Source organism: Lepidochelys kempii, chromosome 8 (assembly GCF_965140265.1).
Source record: "Lepidochelys kempii isolate rLepKem1 chromosome 8, rLepKem1.hap2, whole genome shotgun sequence".
In the NCBI taxonomy this organism is placed as follows: Eukaryota; Metazoa; Chordata; order Testudines; family Cheloniidae; genus Lepidochelys; species Lepidochelys kempii.
The window spans coordinates 96,796,471-96,816,355 of record NC_133263.1 but is presented as its reverse complement, the minus strand read 5'-3'; the positions used below and the strand labels follow the sequence as shown (position 1 = coordinate 96,816,355).

The following is a 19,885-nucleotide window of genomic DNA, read 5'->3' as shown; positions in this document are numbered from 1 at the left end:
ACTGCAAGTCCTAAACCTTAAAAAAAGTGAATATTATTGTTTGCCATAAAGACAGTTTTTGTTATAAAAAAATCTTTCTGTACAATCTTTCAGCAGACAATGGGAAAGATTTGTCATTTTTCTCTTTGTTTTAGGTGGGCACAGTTCTTCATTCACCCACTAATGATCAGGGATGCTATTGATCGTGAAGTTGAGGCTGTTGATAGTGGTAAGAGTAATATTTTTGTTATAAAATTTTTTTTTGAGTTCTACAGCACTGAAGTTTTTGACAAGATTCTCAGGTATTAAGTGCTGTGAAGCCTGATGCATAATATTTTATATGTCCTTTATTTAACTAGGGGCTAAAATTATGCCAATGGAATTTATTAATTCCTTGAGCCTAATTAAATATATACATTTATGTGGGTGTGAGTCAAGTTGTGTTGTGTTCACCCCTCAATGCAGAGCAAATGTTGGTATTAACATTGATAGGGAGACTAGTCTTGTGAAAAAATAGTACATTTGAGGGAGAATAATTAGAGTGCGAATCAGTCTGTAAATAAGGAGAAACTTCCTCTGATCAAAAAGGTGTATCTGAAAAATTTAACCAATCCCCTGGTGTAATGAAAAACTGATGCAAAGAATAAAATAGAACTAGGTTAATAGAGATCTGCAAAGGGGCAAAAATGGATTGGTGCCTTTTCTTCATGCTTCATGATATGTAAAGAAGGGCTAAAAATGTAGATTTTTAAGAGTTTTTTTTTAATTGTTTTCCTGCTTGTGTTTTTAAGTTAAAGTTAGGAATGTCATGTCTGGTCTTCCCTGGTTTTGCTGGAGGATGTGTTAAACACCTCAAATGTGCATTGTGAGCTTTCTCTGCTCTTCGTTGAAGACTTGGGTAGGAGAGTCATATATTTAATAAAGACCTCAGAAAAGCTCAGGGAGTTGAATTAAATAATTGTTAGCCAAAACTGTGTTCTGTTTAGTTTTGCTAAGGTTACTAGGTCACTGTTGTCTCTTCTGTAGGCTGGGGAGTGCATCTATGGGTGTTGAAAATTCAGGGCTTGTAGGTGGAACAGGAAATTTCCTCCCAATGTTCTGGAGCTCAGAGCCATTTGCAATGCCTGTATAGATGCTACATGGTCAGATGAGAAGGAGGAACAGTGTTTGGAAGCTCTTTGATAAGTGTTGCTTAACAGCTGCAAGCCCTCTTCTAGGGTGACTTATATGGTCAAGTGGAGGTGTTTTTCAGTTCGGTCGCTTGCTCTGGAAATTCAGGCGATGCTGTATTCAGGATATTTTGGAGTACCTATTGCGCCTTCAGTCCTCTGGTATGTTGGTCAGCTCACTGAGGGTTCACTTGGCAGCTATTTTTGCTTTTCATCTGCCCACCCAAGGGAAGTCAGTTTTCTCAAACTCCATGGTGGTGAGGTTTTTAAGGAAAATCATTCATCTTCACCTGCATGTGGAAGAGCCTGTTCCCTTGTGAGACCTTCATACTGTCATGGCTGTCCTTATGAGTCCTCTGTTTGAGCCACCGGCAACCTGTTCTCTGTCCCTCCTGTGCCAGAAGACAGCATTTCTTGTAGTTGTAACGTCTGCAAGGAGAGTATGCAAGCTTCATGCCTTAATGGCAGAGCCCCTGTGTACACAGTTTTTCAAGGATAAAGTGACCCTATCGTCACATCCAATTTTTTTGTCAAAAGTGTTTTTGCGGTTTCACCTTAACCAAATGATTTATTTACGGATTTCCTTTCCTAAACTGCACTCCAATGTGGATGAACAACAATTTTACACATGAGAAATGAGACAAGGCTTGGCATTCTATCTGGAGAGACTGACTTTTCAATCACCTCATATGTTTGTCTCTTATGAGGATCGTATGAGGTGTCAGGCAGTCTCTGTAGAAATGATTTCCAGGTGGATAACTTTTTACATTACATCAGCATATGCAGTAGCTCAGATCATGCCTTCACAGAGGTGGCAAACTCATTTGATGAGAGCCCAAGCGATGTTGATAGTGTTCCTCAGTGATTAGTCATGCCTGACTAATCTAATTGACTTCTATGACGAGATAACTGGCTCTGTGGATGAGGGGAAAGCAGTAGATGTGTTGTTCCTTGACTTTAGCAAAGCTTTTGACACAGTCTTCCACAGTATTCTTGCCAGCAAGTTAAAGAAGTATGGGCTGGATGAATGGACTATAAGGTGGATAGAAAGCTGGCTAGATTGTCGGGCTCAACGGGTAGTGATCAATGGCTCCATGTCTAGTTGGCAGCCGGTATCAAGTGGAGTGCCCCAAGGGTTGGTCCTCGGGCCAGTTTTGTTCAATATCTTCATTAATGATCTGGAGGATGGTGTGGATTGCACCCTCAGCAAGTTTGCAGATGACACTAAATGGGGAGGAGAGGTAGATACGCTGGAGGGTAGGGAGAGGATACAGAGGGTCCTAGACAAATTGGAGGATTGGGCCAAAAGAAATCTGATGAGGTTCAACAAGGACAAGTGCAGGGTCCTGCACTTAGGACGGAAGAATCCCATGCACCGCTACAGACTAGGGACCGAATGGCTTGGCAGCAGTTTTGCAGAAAAGGACCTAGGGGTTACAGTGGACAAGAAGCTGGATATGAGTCAGCAGTGTGCCCTTGTTGCCAAGAAGGCCAATGGCATTTTGGGATGTATAAGTAGGGGCATGGCGAGCAGATCGAGGGACGTGATCATTCCCCTCTATTGGACATTGGTGAGGCCTCATTTGGAGTACTGTGTCCAGTTTTGGGTCCCACGCTATAAGAAGGATGTAAAAAAATTGGAAAATGTCCAGCGGAGGGCAACAAAAATGATTAAGAGTCTGGAACACATGACTTATGAGGAGAGGCTGAGGGAAGTGGGATTGTTTAGTCTGTGGAAGAGAAGAATGAGGGGGGATTTGATAGCTGCTTTCAACTACCTGAAAGGGGGCTCCAAAGAGGATGGATCTAGACTGTTCTCAGTGGTAGCAGATGACAGAACGAGAAGTAATGGTCTCAAGTTGCAGTGGGAGAGGTTTAGGTTGGATATTAGGAAAAACTTTTTCACTAGGAGGGTGGTGAAGCACTGGAATGCATTACCTAGGGAGGTGGTGGAATCTCCTTCCTTAGAAGTTTTTAAGGTCAGGCTTGACAAAGCCCTGGCTGGGATGATTTAGTTGGGGATTGGTCTTGCTTTGAGCAGGGGGTTACACTAGATGAACTCCTGAGGTCCCTTCCACCCTGATATTCTATGATATGTCAGTATTTGACATTTGAAGGGCTGTTGCCTGGTGTTCTGTACGTGTTTTTTACCAGACACTATGTGATTACCATGGTGTCAAGGTCAGATGCAAACTTTGGGAAGCCTGTCTTGCAGTCATTCTTTAGTAGACTCTGAGCCCCTCCTCCTACAAGTTCTGCTTGTGAGTCACCTGAATGGAATACGTGTCTGCTGGCACTTAAAGAAGAAAAGATAGTTACTTGCCTTTATTGCAACTATTGTTCTTTGAGATGTAGGTGCAGATGTGTATTCCATGATCCATCCTTTGTCATCTCTGCATCGGAGTCTCTATTCTTGATGTTCGATGTGACGTTCGATGTGAAGGGCAATGCTGCTCTTAAATAGCCAGGAGAGAATTAGAGCCACAGGGCATGACCACAGCCCCTCTGGGTACTGGGGAAGAAAATTCTCTGCTTCGGTGCACTGGGCATGCACATGCCTGTGTGGAATACGCATTTGCACCCACATCTCGAAGAACAACCGTTATAGTACAGGTAAATAACCACCTTTTTCTCTCTTTCCTCCCCATATTCTGTTTCTCAGCAATGGGCTGAGTGGTCTTTTTTTCTTTCCCTTTTGGTTTTGTCTTCCCTTTTTGAGCATTGGCAGCAAGTGATGTAGTTTAACTAATTCACTACTACTTTGTGTACCTGACAAAAAACATTTCCAGTGCTGTTCCATGTACTATGTATGGCCCTGTTGAAAATTGATGTTAGTTACATTAGAACATTGCCCAGTGGTTTAATACAGTGCTAAATCTATAAAATTAACAGAGTATCAACTAGCAAGGCCATCTGATGCAAACAGGAGGGAGCTGCTACTTGGAAGCCTTGCCAGACCTGGGCATCCCATGAAAAAGTTTTTCTGGGGTGAGTCTTGACCTAACATTCTAAGACTTCAACAAATATGTGTAATACAGAAAAACTGATGTCTTAACAATATGAGATTCTTTAGTATTTCACCAAACTCTGGTGCTAGCTGAAATACGGGAAAGCAATTCTGCATTTTGAATACTGTAAACTTCAGGATAAAAAGTGCTACATGAATTGAAGTTATTTTCGACTCCAGCCTTGCTATTTGCCTCATACCCATTCATGGTAACTTATGGTTAGTGTCATCTAGGGCAGCTGTGGTTCACGTAGCCTCCCTTATCCTTATGTCTTATCCATTATAAATCTTGAAAAATAGTATTTGCATCTTGGATGTAAAAGACAAGGTCACTGTGGGCTCACAAGGAAGGTTTTTCAAAGCAGTTGGTTCAGCCTCAGAGCTGTAACAGCAGCTGAGTGACAGCTTCACAGCCATTGTACAGCCTTGTGAGTAGGGGTGGGTTGAAGAGAGAATTCACTTTCCTCCTTTCGCACAATATAGTCCCTGTAAAACCAAACCCCATATGTGCTACTGTGCATTAATTAGAAGGTAGAACCAGCCTTAGATCCTGTCAACTTGCAGTCTAGTCTTTAAAAAAAAAACAAGTTTTAGGTGCTACACCTACTTCTGAATCTCTCCTGACATTTTTTGTGGTTTATAGTAAAATTTTCCTTTAATCATGTTTTTCTCTCCCATGTTATGAAAGACTCATACAAACAGGGTAAACAGTGAAATTGGCTATGCACAAGGGTCTGTGTAGTGCACAAAATGAATAAACTGCAAAATACAGAAAAATATATTGTCTCTAATCTTTGTTACAGTACTCTTAAGAGTTTCTTATAACAATAGGAGGTTAAAAACTTCAGAGAAGAGTAATTTTTAAAATTGCTGTCCCTGGAACTCTGAATTTCCTGGCAGTCATTGTATTTAACCACAATATTAATATTAGTTAAAACTTTTTTTCCTTTGTATGTATTTTATCTCAGTATTTGTTCATGTATTCATGGCCTGAACATTCTGTGCTCCATCATGCATTCCTTGCGCATCCAAAACTGTGAAATTCTTGTGCATAAGGATTTCAAGATTAGATTCTGAGATTAGATCTTGTGATTAGAAAAGCACTAGTAATGTGAGGCCAAATAGCTACTTTTTTAACATTTACAGGTAATGCAGAGACACTAAAGCATGAACCTAAAAAGAGTAATACAGATATCTACACCAGACTGAGGGATTTTTGGCAGCACTATTACTCTGCTCACTATATGAACTTAGTTGTCCAGTCTAAAGGTAACATCATTTGTTGCTTAAATACAAATTCTTACATACTGCTTTAAAGTAGAGGACTGTTTCAGCTCAGAACTTACACTTTGCTGCTCATTAGGTAACAATGATTCTACTGTAGTCACCTGTATTCGTTTATAAACCCATAGAAAATGCCAGTGCTTAGCTTTTTTTCTATTTAAATGCCCTGGTAATGGTGACTGAGATCTAAGCATCAAGACTGAAATACCTGATCTCCTGGGAACCACACATTTGAATCCCAACAGGACTGTCTCAGCTCTTTTTGTGGTCCATTCACTGATTTCAAAATAGTTTACTATTTGTGGGTCTTTTGGTGAGACCTTAATACAGAGAAGTTGTCTTCTCTGTGTGGATATTAGTGGTCCCATGATTATTTTTTTTAATTGGAGTATAGACTTGTCCATGGCCAAAACTCTTGCCTGCGGACAGCTCTGGAATGTGCTGTACAGAAATGGATTCATGCTTTTGGTTCCTTTGGGCTGAAAGACACAATAAATGTGACTCCCTAGGAGGCCTTGGGCAAGTTGCTTAATCTCTGTATTTCTCAGTTTCTCATCTGTAAAATGGGGGATGATAATGCACTCTGTCATGTCTATTTACATTGTAAGCTCTTCAGGGCATGGATTGTTTTGTACTCTATATGTAGAGAGTACTTAGCATAATTACTCATTGCACCAAAAAATTCAAAATTCTGCATACTTTGTCAAAATAATGCAATATAATCACACCGGTTTCAATGGTTTTGGTAATTTATTTAAACTACAATACAGAAAAAAGTCACAACAACTATTCAGCATTTCCTAAACACATGAAAGTTAAGTTACAAGCACTTGGTAACTAATACTCTGCATTGCAGTTATAATCCTGGATTTTCATTTAAATTACATTACAGAATACTAAACAGCAAAAAAAAAAAGTAGAATGTTATTTTAAATTGCTCAGACTTTCACACATGAAAGTCATACAGTTTTGCTAATCATTGTCCTGGACCTGGCTGGGTACTTTGGGAAGTACTTGGTTCTGATTGTCCTGACATTTTATTGACTGCTTGGTAAATGTTTTATTTGCTCTCAAAATCTTTTTGAAATGGATAAGTAAAATAAATCCTGAGCTGTAATCTAACCCCATTGTGCCACTTTGGCACAGGAAAAAATTGAGAAAGCACATAGATCTTCCTAGCTTAGGATTCCCTTACTGTCATTTATAATAAGGCTCCTTTACATCGCTTTGGCAATGTAAGGGCCTTAAAACTTTCACAGGTTTTATGCTCCTGGGGGAATTGACTGAGAATGGGAACAGTTAACTAACAATAGGAACTTTAACAATGTTACTATGTAGGCAGGCTGCTACATTTCTGCCTCAGAGAAGGAGATCAATTAACCATCAACAGCAATGTTAACAACCTTACTACACTGAGGCTGCTACATTTGTGCCTCAGAGAATGAGATCAATTAACTCAGGCAAGCTGCTACATTTCTGCCTCTAGCCTTTCTTGGGCATAATAAAAATCCTTACCCTTCCATGCCAGCAAGTTGTAGTTGCAAGAGAGAGGGACAGTCTCTTTCTCTAGTTTGTTGGCCCAGTCCTGACTCTCCTTCCCTCTCCCCTGACAGTGATCAACCATGCAGGTACACATGCCCAGCTCCCTTCTCCCTCTCTGAAGCTGCTCCAGGCACACTGGAACAGACTCACTGCCTGGGCTGTTGGGGAGGAGGCGTGTGTTCCCCGGCAGATTTATTTTACGTTTTTCTGCGCAGGGGCCACAGAATTCTGTCAGGAGTACATAATGGTGCCCCAGTTTTGGTTAGGGGATCTTGATGCTACCATAATTGTAACGGATACTATATTTCGGTGCATTGCCTGAATATTTGCAAATATATTTGGGTAATAATTGCAAAAAGCAGGACTGTGTGAACAGAAGTTCTGCAACTATGGCCAGTCATTGGGAAGAAATGCATAGAAGTCAGTAACCACACTGCTTATTTTCATAGTCCCATATCTGTTGAAGAAAATATTATTTTCTTTTTGATTTACATAATCACTATAGCTATGCTACAGGAACCACTAATGTATTAGCTGCGATGCAGAACTCTTGGTACCGACACTTTCTCTTATTCAAAATTTTTGTCAGTTGTTAACATTTAAGTATTGTATTCCTTCCTTTATAAGGAAAAAATGCTCCCCATTTGACACTCTATAACATGTGTGACCATAGGCACCACTGTATTCAGACCCTACACACTGCTGCAATGATATTTGCACAAAGTATGTCTTGTGGGATATCATGTAAAAGCTAATAACATGCTGGCTATGAATATCAGTGTAAAGTGCATGTGTTAACCTTATATGTGAAGCTATGAATTCCCTCTGTGTGATGTCACTAGAACATGTTTAAGACAAGACAGCCTAACCTAGGCAAAGATGATAAACAGGTCTGCTCTAGACAAAGCAATGTGGGTTTATCTCTTTGTTCAAGTTGGTTTCTCTCACCCCCAGTCTCCTTTCCAGCTTTTTACTGGCCAGTCTGTCTAGGACTCATCACAGAGCTCAAATTGCTTGGTTTCTTTGTCTCCTTAAGATGAAGGATAAAGACGGAGTCTTTCTCTGTTCCTTATATTCCCAAAGGGATGTCTTTGTCTTACAAGTGAGGAAGGCCTCCTGGGGATTCAAACTCCTGTCTCTCTTTGGGGTGCAAGAGCTATGTTAATTCTCTGTCTCTCAAGTCCAGACTCAGGATAACCCTGGCTGGTTTAGCTCAATATCTTTGTTTACTGCTAATATGTAAATTGAGGTAAACTCACATTCCTTTGTCTAGGACAGACCAGTTTATCACCTTTACCTAAGCTAGACTGTCTTATCTTAAGCATATTTTAATAGCATCATAAAGAAGGAATAACTTGAAATATAAGGTTAACATGTTCATTTTACGATGATATTTATAGCCAGCGTGTTACTAGTTTTTGTATGATACCTCACAAGTTATATTTTGTACAAATAATATTGCAGTAGGGTGTAAATTCAGTAATGCCTAGGGTCACCATATGCTGCTCAGGTGCACAACTGTGCCAGATGTACCCCTTTTGGAGACCACTTCATTATTTATACTGTGCTTGAGAAGGTTGAGTGGATCTGCTATACTATAAGGATCTAGCAAATCATAAAGCCATGGGTGCCACCTAATCTCTCAGTTGTAGTTCTAATGGACACATATGACCATCATCAAAGCATAATCCAAAAACAGGTATCTATGGGATTTGGTAAAATTGGGGAAATCAGCCTAACAGTCTTTGAAGTTTACCCTCTGGGTCTATCTAGCATTACTGAATACTGATTTGCGGGCTCTGAGTCTGTTTAGTCTGGGTCCCTCAAGCTAATTTGGATTAATGGTGGAAGATTTTTCAGCCTGCCTTTTCCTGAAAACTTGGCTCCATGCTTGTCAGTGAGTTACATTTCTAGCTTTTTTCTTTTTTTCTTTCCTTACTAGAAACTTTGGATACTTTGGAGAAGTGGGTGAAGGAACTCTTTTCACAGATTCCAAATAAGTAAGATACTTTACTGATGCAAAAAGAATCTGATGTGTGGTGCTGGCCTTGATGTTAGAGGCTGATTGATGTCTGCTACACCTATGCTTGTGCCTCCTTTGTTGGGTGGAGAATTATAGTCTGCATTTGAGGTGTACTAAATGTTATGACTTCGCTTTGTGTAAAAGATAATTAGTACAAAATACAAATTGAGAGAGTAGTTTGTAGTGTTTTATATGGCTGTAACAGATTTTAAATGTGGGTTTTCAAAGTAATTCAATGCAATACTATCCATTGAAGTGTGCTGTCTAAGATTTGGACACTTGATGCAAATTTTGTTGTATCTGATAATTGTTGGGATCCTAAGATGTGTCCCCTTAATTCAAAATATAATTATATATGACACAAAATGTTTCAGTTTGTGCCCAGAAATGACTCTCATTATTCCCTCATCTCATAGCTAGTATTTTGGTGTGTTTGCTGTGATGTAATATCATAGTTAACGCTACATTTATGTCATGGAAGTCACGGAATCTGTGACTTCCAGAGATCTCCCTGACATTTTCTGCTTCAGCCCCTAGGACCAGGGACTGGAGCTGGCAGTCAGAGGGGCCCCAGCAGGTTCCAGCGACAGGTGACAGCTTCCTCAGGTTCCCCCTGCAGGGTTCTAGTGATAGGCGACAGCCTCGTGCTTGGGGATGGAAGAACCCCAGAGCTCCCAGCCACCATGGTGGTGGGGGAAACCATGGAGCCGCAGCAGCAGAAGTCACAGACAGGTCACGGCTTCCGTGAATTTTTGTTTATTGCCCGTGACATGTCTGTGACTTTTACTAAAAATAACCATGACAAAATCTTAGCCTTAATCATAGTCAAGTGATTGGCTAACAAACACTTCTTGAAACTGCACATCCCTGCTTACAAGACCATGGTTATTTAAAAATGGATAAGGAAACAAAAGTGTGTCCTGTTAGCTTTTCCATTAGAAACATAAGAGGGTGAAAAATCCAAGGATGCTGTCACAGCCCACAAGGCTCTCAGGCGTGTGTGTATGGAGGGTCTGTGTATGTGTTTTAGTGATTCTTATCTACTTACCATAATTCTGAGTCTCCACTTTCCCCATAGAGTAATCTTGCAGCCACTTTTATATGTTACCATTGGTTCCCCTTTCTCCTTGGGAAGTCAGTGAAGCTGCATTAACTCCTTTTCCCCAGAACGTGGGTAATGCTTGAGGCTGACTGACTGGCAAATGTAATGTTCTGTACTAACCGTAAAAGGGCTAAGTATTGTGGTACAGACCAAATATTTCTCCTAGTTTATTTCAGCACACGTATTAAGAAACCATTCATCACTCGTGTATTGGATGGTCTTGTGGCAGCACAGTGGCATCAGATTGTCCATAATTCCACTTCCCTTTATTTTAAAATAAATCACCTTGTGCTTGCTTTTCCTCCTATTATAAAGTATTACACTTTATTGTCTTTTACAGTTTATTGGTGTTGTGCAGGAAACATGCTACAGATGCACAACTATTTTGTTCTCTTCACAGGCATAAATCTGGAAGGCATTTTATTCTGCTAATGCATTTCTGTGCAAGCAAATCTACAAAGGCGTTTGATTGGGGCCTCTCCCAGAGGCAAGGTGCAAATCTTTGTGTGACCTTACTCACGCTCCTGAAAATGACATGGCACAGATTTTTGGAGGTTCAGTGCCACAAGTAGAGGGAACTGGAGGAATAGATGCTATGCCCATAACTAGAGTGTGTGTTTGTGGAGGTGGTCAGGGAAATAGTGGCTGTTAAGTTTTCTATTAATCAGGATGGAGTGGATCTTGTGATGTGACACTGAATTAGGGCACATCAAAAGAGGAAATATTCTGGTTCCATTAAAAGATCAGGTTTTTATCATTTCAGAACTATGGGCACAGAGCATCTTATACTCTCCCCTTTGTTGTCCTGTATCATGAACAATAAACATCATGCTGTAATTTTCTTTTTGTTTTTGAAGTGGTTTATCCAAACCGAACTTTGGCCATCTGACACAGCCTTTTGACACACCTGAATTTTACAAGCTTTACAGAGGCAAGTGACCTTGGTGTCTTCTGTGTTAAGTGTTCTGAATATGTATTAAATATACCACTGCGTAGATTCTTATTTCTTTGGGTTTTAGAATGGTTGATTTACCATCATTGAATTAATATATGTAGTTTTTTGAATCTTCCCCACCCTTTCTACAGCAAGTAAAATCTCTTGCCTGTTGTAGTATTAAAGAGACAGGAATAATCATGCATTTGCATTACAATTTATAAATTTCTTCCTGTTCAGTTGTTCCAATCAGAAATGTTCATTCACTGAGCATTGCCTGGGGACTACCACCACAGGAGAGACATTACAGGTAAGATGGCACTACATCTTTTTGATGTCACACTCTGGGTATAGATGAGTATTTATAAAGAATCAAATAACCAAGACTTTCTCTCCTGTTAAATTCAGCAAGAAAGAATCATTCCATGAAATGAAAACATTTTGTGATCTTTGATTTTTGGAATAGCATAGTGTGAATGGAATATGGAGCTGTATGGAATATGAGTGACCATTTATTATAACATGCATACGAATATTAAAAAATTGCAATGAATCATACAAGATTTGACATGTAAAGTATCAGTAGAAAAATTATGATTTGCTAAGTATGATGATCTTGTTTATATGTATGTATCATCTTTGTATCCTAAGTTTTTATATATATATGCGCAATATATCTGCATCTGAAACCTGCGCTCTGTTTCTGGGTGACATCCCCAGACAGACTGGCATCAGCACTATGTAGCCTGTTTGATGGCCCATCAAGAGCAATCAGCTGTAGAATGAACCCACTGAGAGAAGCCAGGGGCTAGACTCATGGAGGTCGTGGAAGTTACAGATTCCGTGACTTTCTGTGACGTCCGTGACTTCTGCAGCAGCGCCTTGCGGCTGGCCCAGGAGCCGCCTGAGCAGCTCGGGCAGCCCCCGGGAAAGACTCACTGGCTGCTGCTGGGGCAGTCTCTGGGCCCACCCGCCCACCAGCAGCAGGTGTTGGGGGGGCGGCCTCGGGGTTGGAGCTGGTGCTTACCTGCGGGGGGCTCCTCTCCCTCTGCTCCTAGCTCCACTTGCTGCCTCTGCCCGCAGGTACCACCCTGACAGATCCCATTGACCACGGTTCCCAATCAATGGGAGCTGCAGAACCGGGGCTTGGGGCAGAGCGAAAGTAGCACATGGAACTAGGAGCTGGGGCCGCTGCTTCCCAGGAGCTGGTTAGGGAATCTGCCTCAGCCCCACCAACCCCCAGCACCTGTGTTGGCTCCCCGGGCCGCAATTCCCCTCCCGCACCCAGAGCACCTGCGTCCCCCTCCCCAGCACCCACGGCACCCCCTGGGCTGTGACTTGCCCCCGAACACCTGCAGCCCCCTCCGCAGCACCTGCAGTGCCCCCCGAGTTCCTCCCACCCCCAGTTTTAGTCATGGGTATTTTTAGTAAAAGTCATGGACAGGTCACGGGGCCCATGCATTTTTGTTTACTGCCTGTGACCTATCCATGACTTTTACTGAAAATACCCATGGCTAAAACTTAGCCTTACTTATGAGTCAGCAGGACATATAGGGATGTGCTTGTGGACAGGGGACTCCAAGAGCTTTTCCATGCCCATGTGCTGTGAGCTTGTGTTTGGGACAAAGGATGTACAAGTCACATGGCAAAGAATATAAAAAGGCAGCTACACTTTCTCCATTTTGTCTTCAGTTCTGCTTCTCACCTCTGGAGTAACTTCTCTACAAACTGAAGCTTTGAACAAAGGACTGAATGACCCATCCAAGCTTTGGGTGTGTTCCAGAGCAATTTAACATGCCAGCAAACCCACCAATGCTGCTAAGAATCTGATGCATAACATATGAGTTCAGAGTCCATATCTGTTTGCTTTGACCATTTAACAACTTCTTTGCTTTGCTTTGCTTTTACAGTAAATCTTTAGTTTTAGATACTAAAGGATTGGCTTCCAGCATAGTATTTTGGGTAAGATTCAAACTAATATTGATCTGGTAATGTGGCTAGCTTTTTGGGGATCAGAAGAACATTTTGTATGGTGAATAGAGTTTTAAAGAACTTCTCACTTTACTGGACCTATTTGCTGATTGGGAGCCAGAGACTGGGATGCAATAAAGGGGCTCGGTGATTTCTTCCCCTCCCTCCCCCAAGCTTCTTGATATCCAGTGTGGGGGATCAGGAGCATGGTTTGTGGCTGGTTGGGGAATCTAACCTACAGTGTTTACCACCATTTTTGGAGAGACTGTTCTCCTTTTTGCAGCCTGCCCATACCTGGTATTTTCAGTGTGGGCTACCTCAGGCACCTTGGGTCACACATGGTAAATTGTTAACAGTTTTAGGAGTAACAGACATACTATCTTCTTTCTATTGATGCTCTTCATTTTACAGGCTGTTAGCTAGAACTTGTGGTTTGCTGTGACAAGACTTCTTTGAATAGGTTCTCTTTGATACTACATGCTTTTTAAGGCTTGCTTTTCATACTCCTACTCTTTGCAATTCATTGTTCAAAAGTTAATTTTCTGATATACAGCACTTATAAATCCATGTTGTACTTTTGATATTGCTGTGGTAACAAGTGGAAAGGTATGCAATAAAGTCTGGTTTCTTCAGAGTCAAACTGTAGATGTGTTGAATGTAATATCTGTTTATAATATGTTTGCAGCTATATTACTTTAGTCTTTGATCCAATCAACTTTTATAAACAAATTGGGCCTGGTCTGTCCCTGGACAGAAGACCTCCAAAGAAAGCCTAGTAGCCCATGAAGTTGTGTTGGTGATACACTGAGTAACACAATTCTCTCAGATTCTGTTCTTAACTCCATTATTACTGGGCATTTCCTTTTGAATCAGTGGTAGGAGGCACAAAGTTGCTGGAGGTGATGTCTTTGTAGTGAGACTTACAATAAAACCTCAGAGTTACAGACATCTTGGGAATGGAACTTGTAACTCTGAAATGTTCGTAACTCTGGTTGTTCTTTCAAAAGTTTACAGCTGAACGTTGGCTTAATGCAGCTTTGGAACTTCACTATGCAGAAGAAAAATGCCTTCCCTTTATTTTTTAGTAGTGTACCTTTAACACAGAACTGTACTGTATTTGCTATTTTTTGTGTGTCTCTGCTGCTGCCTGATTGTGTACTTCCAGTTTCAAATGAGGTTGACTGGTCAGTTTGTAACTCTGAGCTTCTACTGTAAAACAAAGGTCATGACTATCTGTGTTTGTTCAAATGTTGTGGCATTTTCAGCCAAAGTATAGTTGTTAACTTCAGCAGCCTGGCTAACTTTCAGATCAGTAACGGTATTCTACCTATCTAAATTCCTTTGTATTTTCAAAGGATACAATCTCTTTTTCATAGCATTGCTGTTTAAAGGTGACACTTCAGTAGTGGGTGAATGGGCAGTGAATTTATAATTGTTTGTCTAGTGATTTGGAATCTTTGGATGAAAGATGTTATCTAAATATCTGTATTTTGATTTGCTAATTATTAATCTATATTAGAGTTTTACATTTTGGAGTTTTACATTTCTTTAACTCTTTTTAGGGTGAAGCCACTTCACTATATCTCCTGGCTGGTAGGACATGAAGGCAAAGGCAGTGTTCTTTCCTTTCTTTGGAAAAAGTATGTATTTCTTTAAATGTGAGACTTTAATATTGTGTGCATTGAAATAAAGAGTGAAGGCGGAAATATTTCCTCAAAAATTTAAAAATGTGATCTACAAAGCTTGAGACAAACTCAGTGATTCTCTTTAAAACCTGTAGTAGTCATGTGACTTAAGCAATGCAAAATACTCTGAAAATGTACCCGGTGATGTCTTTAGTTCTAATACAAGAAATTCAACTACAAGAGAATCTCCAGAGCAACACTGAAAGCACTTTAGCTGAAAACTTGCATTTTCAAAAATATTTTGGTTCACACTGAATAAATCCAAAAAAGGTGTATGCCCTGCATTTTTGAATTTCAGTGCTTTGTGTTCTTGTAGAAAGCTATATTCTTCCTTTTTGCTTTAGATTAATTTTTAAATTCCTTAAAGTGGCCTCCATTAGGCAGGTCCGAAATAAGCTTGAACAATGATGCTGTGATTATAATTAGACTTCAAGAAGGTTTTTAACTGGAGTAATTAATAGTGGGTATAACTCTTCAATAGATTTTGGGCTCTTGCGTTATATGGGGGAAATGGTGAGACAGGATTTGAACAGAACTCCACCTACTCTATATTCAGCATTTCTGTGACATTGACTGATGAAGGTTACAAGCACTTCTATGAGGTAAAATTCCATTGTAGATTGGATTTCTTACCATTGTGCTATGTCCAAAAGTTAAAGAAAGTTCATCAGTTTGTCCTTCGGTCTTCAGGTTGCGCATGTTGTGTTCCAGTATCTGAAAATGTTGCAGAAAAGAGGGCCAGATAAAAGGTAACTTGGTTTGAATCAAGTGATCATGACGCCAGAAATCACTGGCGTTTTCCCTCTTTTCCATCCTTTTCTGCATTATAGTGTGCTTTTTCTTTTTGGATAAGCAGATATTAGAACAGATGCAATGAGAAAATGGTGGAAAATGACATTGTTTTTTAAAAAAAAAAAAAAAAGGAAGAATTAGTTGTAGGTCACCATAAAAACGCAGTGTGACAAACAGAAGGAAAATGGTAACTGTCACCAACTGGGGTTTGCCAACCACACTCACATCTATGAATCATATGTTGCAAAGAAAGTAACTACAGGGTTAACAAAAAACTAGGGCTGTTGATTAATTGCAGTTAACTCACACAATTAACTAAAAAAAATTAATCATGATTAATCGCACTTTTAATCTCACTGTTAAACAATAGAATGACAATTGAAATTTATTAAATATTTTTGGATGTTTTTCTACTTTTTCAAATATATTGATTTCAATTACAACACAGAATACAAAGTGTACAGTGCTCATTTTATATTTTTATTACAAATATTTGCACTGTAAAAATGATAAACCAAAGAAACAGTATTTTTCAATTCACAAGTACTGTAGTACAGTCTCTTTATCGTGAAAGTGCAACTTACAAATATAGATTTATTTATTTATTTATGGTTACATAACTGCACTCAAAAACAAAACAATGCAAAAACTTTAGAGCTTACAAGTTCACAAAGTCCTACTTCTCGTTCAGCCAATCGCTAAGGCAAACAAGTTTGTTTACATTTATGGGAGATAATGCTGCCCACTTCTTATTTACACTGTCACCAGAAAGTGAGAACAGGCTTTCGCATGGGACTTTTGTAGCCAGCATTACAAGGTATTTGCGTGACAGATATGCTAAACATTCATATGCCACTTCATGTTTCGGCCACCGTTCCAGAGGACATGCTTCCCTGCTGATGATGCTTGTTAAAAAAAAAAAAGTTAATTAAATTTGTGACTGAACTCCTTGGGGGAGAATTGTATATCTCCATCTCTATTTTACCCGCATTCTGACATATATTTCATGTTATAGGAGTCTCGGATGATGACTCAGCACATGTTCATTTTAAGAACACTTTCGCTGCAGTTTTGACAAAATGCAAAGAAGGTACCAATGTGAGATTTCTAAAGCTAGCTACAGCACTCAACCCAAGGTTTAAGAATCTGAAGTGCCTTCCAAAATCTGAGGGATGAGCATGCTTTCTGAAGTTTTAAAAGAACAACACTCTGATGCGGAAACTACAGAATCCGAACCACCAAAAAAGAAAATCAACCCTCTGCTGGTGGCATCTGTTGTTGAGCAGAACCTGTCATCAGCTCTGAAATGGTGGTTAGAGCATGAAAGGACATATGAATCTTTAGTGCATCTGGCATATAAATATCTTGTGACACCAGCTACAACAGTGCCATGAGAACACCTCTTCTCACTTTCAGGTGAAAGTGTGAACAAGAAGCAGGCAGCATTATCTCCTGCACATGTAAACAAACTTGCTTGTCTTAGCGATTGGCTGAACAAGAAATAGAACTGAATGGACTTGTAGGATCTAAAGTTTTACATTGTTTTGTTTTTGAATGCAGTCATTTTTTGTCCATAATTCTACATTTGTAAGTTCAACTTTCATGATAAAGAGATTGCACTATGATACTTGTATTAGGTGAATTGAAAAATACAATTTCTTTTGTTTTTTACAGTGCAAATACTTGTAATCAAAAATAAATATAAAGTGAGCACAGTACACTGTATTCTGTGTTATAATTTAAATAAATATATTTGAAAATGTAGAAAACATCCAAAAATATTTAAATAAATGGTATTCTGTTGTTGGTTAACAGTGTGGTTAATCACAATTAATTTTTTTCATTGCTTGACAGCCCTACAAAAAACACAACCTTAAATATTGTTACCGTACTTCATTTTCATGTGTCTGACCTAAGTACTTAATATATGCAGTGTCGTTGTAGCTGTGTTGGTTCCAGGATATTGGAGAGAGAAAGGTGGGTGAGGTAATATCTGTTACTGGACCAACTTCTGTTGGTGAGAGAGATGAGCTTTTGAGCCAGACAGAGCTTTTCTTCACATCCGGGAAAGGTACTCCCAGGCTGTGATGAAAGGGCTACTTTTCTATGGTTATGCAAGCACTGCTGGATAACCAGGGATGTTTCACTGAGCTCGTCAGAGAAGGTGCATGATGCTTGCACCTTTAAGAACACATGACTATTCAGGAAGGTGCAAGCAGGGTTGTCTTTTTCCCCAGACGGTGGATTACTATTGGCAATGTTGACATGCCAATAGTGATCTTGGCTCATGAAGCTGTACAGTGGCCTCCTTGACAACTTCAAGGAAAGATTCAGCTACTGGCTCAGCAGGTACAGAATGACAGCTGTGTGTGCTTTTGGCAGATTAAAGGGACACTGGTGGTGCTTCCTCACTAGATTACATCTCAGTGAGAAAAATATCCCAATGGTTATAGTTTCCTTTTGTGTCCTGCATAATAATTGTGAGGTGGTAGGTGAAAAGTTGCCACTGAGGTGGAGGGTGGAGGTAGAATGGCTGTCTGCTGACTTTGAACAGCCAGACAGAAGGGCCATTAGAAAAGCTCAATGTGAAGATATGTGGCTGAGAGAGGTCTTGAAAGAGCCTTAATGGTCAGCCACTTAATGTGCTCTACCTAGCCTTGAAATTTTGGGAGTGTTAGGAATTGTGTAATGCTTGCTGTGAATTTATGAATATCACACTTTAAATGGACCTATTAATTATGCTGTGCTTATTGTACATTTATAATATTACACATTGTTTTTAATTGAACCTAGGAGTTCTGTGATCCTGTTCTATTACAATTAGAATTGTCCTGTTCTTTGAGTAGTGCCATTTGTTCTGCAGTATATGTTATAAAATAGTAAAGATGAATTTATTTCCAAAAAATTAAAATTTATTGCGTACCCAAAACACAACAAAACATTAATGTGCAATTAAAAATCAATACAGTGCGCAAACATAAAGTAAATTAATGGAACAGAACTTTAAAATCAGAATGGTAGAAAACATTTGTCTCCATTTCAGTCCATTTCTGTGAAACATACTCCAACTGTATGGTCAATAAGAGTCTATTTGCTGCCTGCGAAGCCCCATTATGTGCTGGCGAATCTATCTCTTTTTCCTGCTGGGACTCCTGAGTCTTTCTCCTGTCTGTTCTTTTGTTCTCCGGGCTATCTGCTATATTCATCTTCCAGGCTTTCCATGATCTGATGCAGCACAAGCTTGCAGGATCTTGGTGAACATGTCCTCCCTAGTCCTCTTCTCCTCATCAGTGTCAGGTGTTCTGCAGGTGTGGTGGGGGCATCCCTTCAGGCCGCAATGATGGGAGCTACATACAAAACATCATACAAAGATGTATTTACAGTCACAACGTAAAATGAAAGATGAGTTTGAGAACGCCTTTCCCTTATAGGTATAAGAGTTTTAAATACGACCTGCTTATTGACACTTCAGATTTGGAGTGCCTCTGCACAGCACTGCTCTCCAGCTGCAGCCATTGTTAGTATGGCCTGCCAAGATGGGGTGGAAGTGAGGAGGGAATTGATTTGTAGTGTAAAGCAATAAAATGTGCCTTATTTCCATGGGTACATGTACAGGGCAATGGCACTGAGTACTGGAACGCTTTTCCACAAGCAGCAGTGATTTTAACTGGTATCTCACTCTTGAGGGTCACAAAGGCACAGAGAACACAGTTACTCCTAGGTTCATGAAGCCATGTGGGCTTGTGTGATGCTAGCCTGTTTACGGCAATAGTACCTGCCGAAGTCATCTCAGAGTGTTGTGGAAAAGTGTCCTACCATACGGGAAGAAGTGTAAGGCAGCCATCCCTAGGAACCTTTGGGAGAGGAGGATTACAGAAACCTTTGGGAGAGAATTGCAGAGTAACTCGATGAAAATTCCATCAAGATCTTTCAGGAGGATGCAAGGGACATCCTTATGTATATAAACAAATTGCTTTGCGTGCCTCCCCCCATCGCCTAATCCTACAGGAGAACAAAAGCAGATTCCAACTCTGTCCCTCTTTGTTGTACCTCTACTTCTCATATGAGTAAAACACTGAAAAGTAGACTACTGTGTCCTGCTAACTTGGGGTAGGGCTGGGTGCCATCTTCACATTTAAACATTTTAAGGGAGAATGCATGCACACACTTACCCGAGATACCTTTTCCTGGATTGGGCTCAGTGGTGCTCAGCTGATGGGACTAGCTAGACTGTGGTGGAGTCTCAAAGAACCTGGCTCCTGGCATTTCTCTTCTCCTCCTCACTGTTCAAGGCAAGGGTCTCTCTCTTGGGCTTCATTGAGGTATCTATTGTGGTTGATGGAGATTCCACAGGCATTCCACAACGTATGTCATGCAGCTCTTTGTAAAAGCAGCAG

The 19,885-nt window shown here is 40.2% G+C and overlaps 1 protein-coding gene across 1 annotated transcript in view; it reads left to right on the top strand.

The window, feature by feature from the left end:
• Nucleotides 1–19,885, top strand: part of LOC140916269 (nardilysin-like) — an 89,005-nt gene that overhangs the window by 21,215 nt on the left and 47,905 nt on the right. Inside the window, exons 5-13 of the mRNA XM_073357655.1 lie at nucleotides 135–208; nucleotides 4,041–4,136; nucleotides 5,302–5,424; nucleotides 8,924–8,981; nucleotides 10,964–11,037; nucleotides 11,281–11,350; nucleotides 14,574–14,651; nucleotides 15,178–15,298; nucleotides 15,387–15,445. Of these exons, the coding sequence (XP_073213756.1) occupies nucleotides 135–208; nucleotides 4,041–4,136; nucleotides 5,302–5,424; nucleotides 8,924–8,981; nucleotides 10,964–11,037; nucleotides 11,281–11,350; nucleotides 14,574–14,651; nucleotides 15,178–15,298; nucleotides 15,387–15,445 (753 nt within the window). The remainder of the gene's footprint in view (nucleotides 1–134; nucleotides 209–4,040; nucleotides 4,137–5,301; nucleotides 5,425–8,923; nucleotides 8,982–10,963; nucleotides 11,038–11,280; nucleotides 11,351–14,573; nucleotides 14,652–15,177; nucleotides 15,299–15,386; nucleotides 15,446–19,885) is intronic.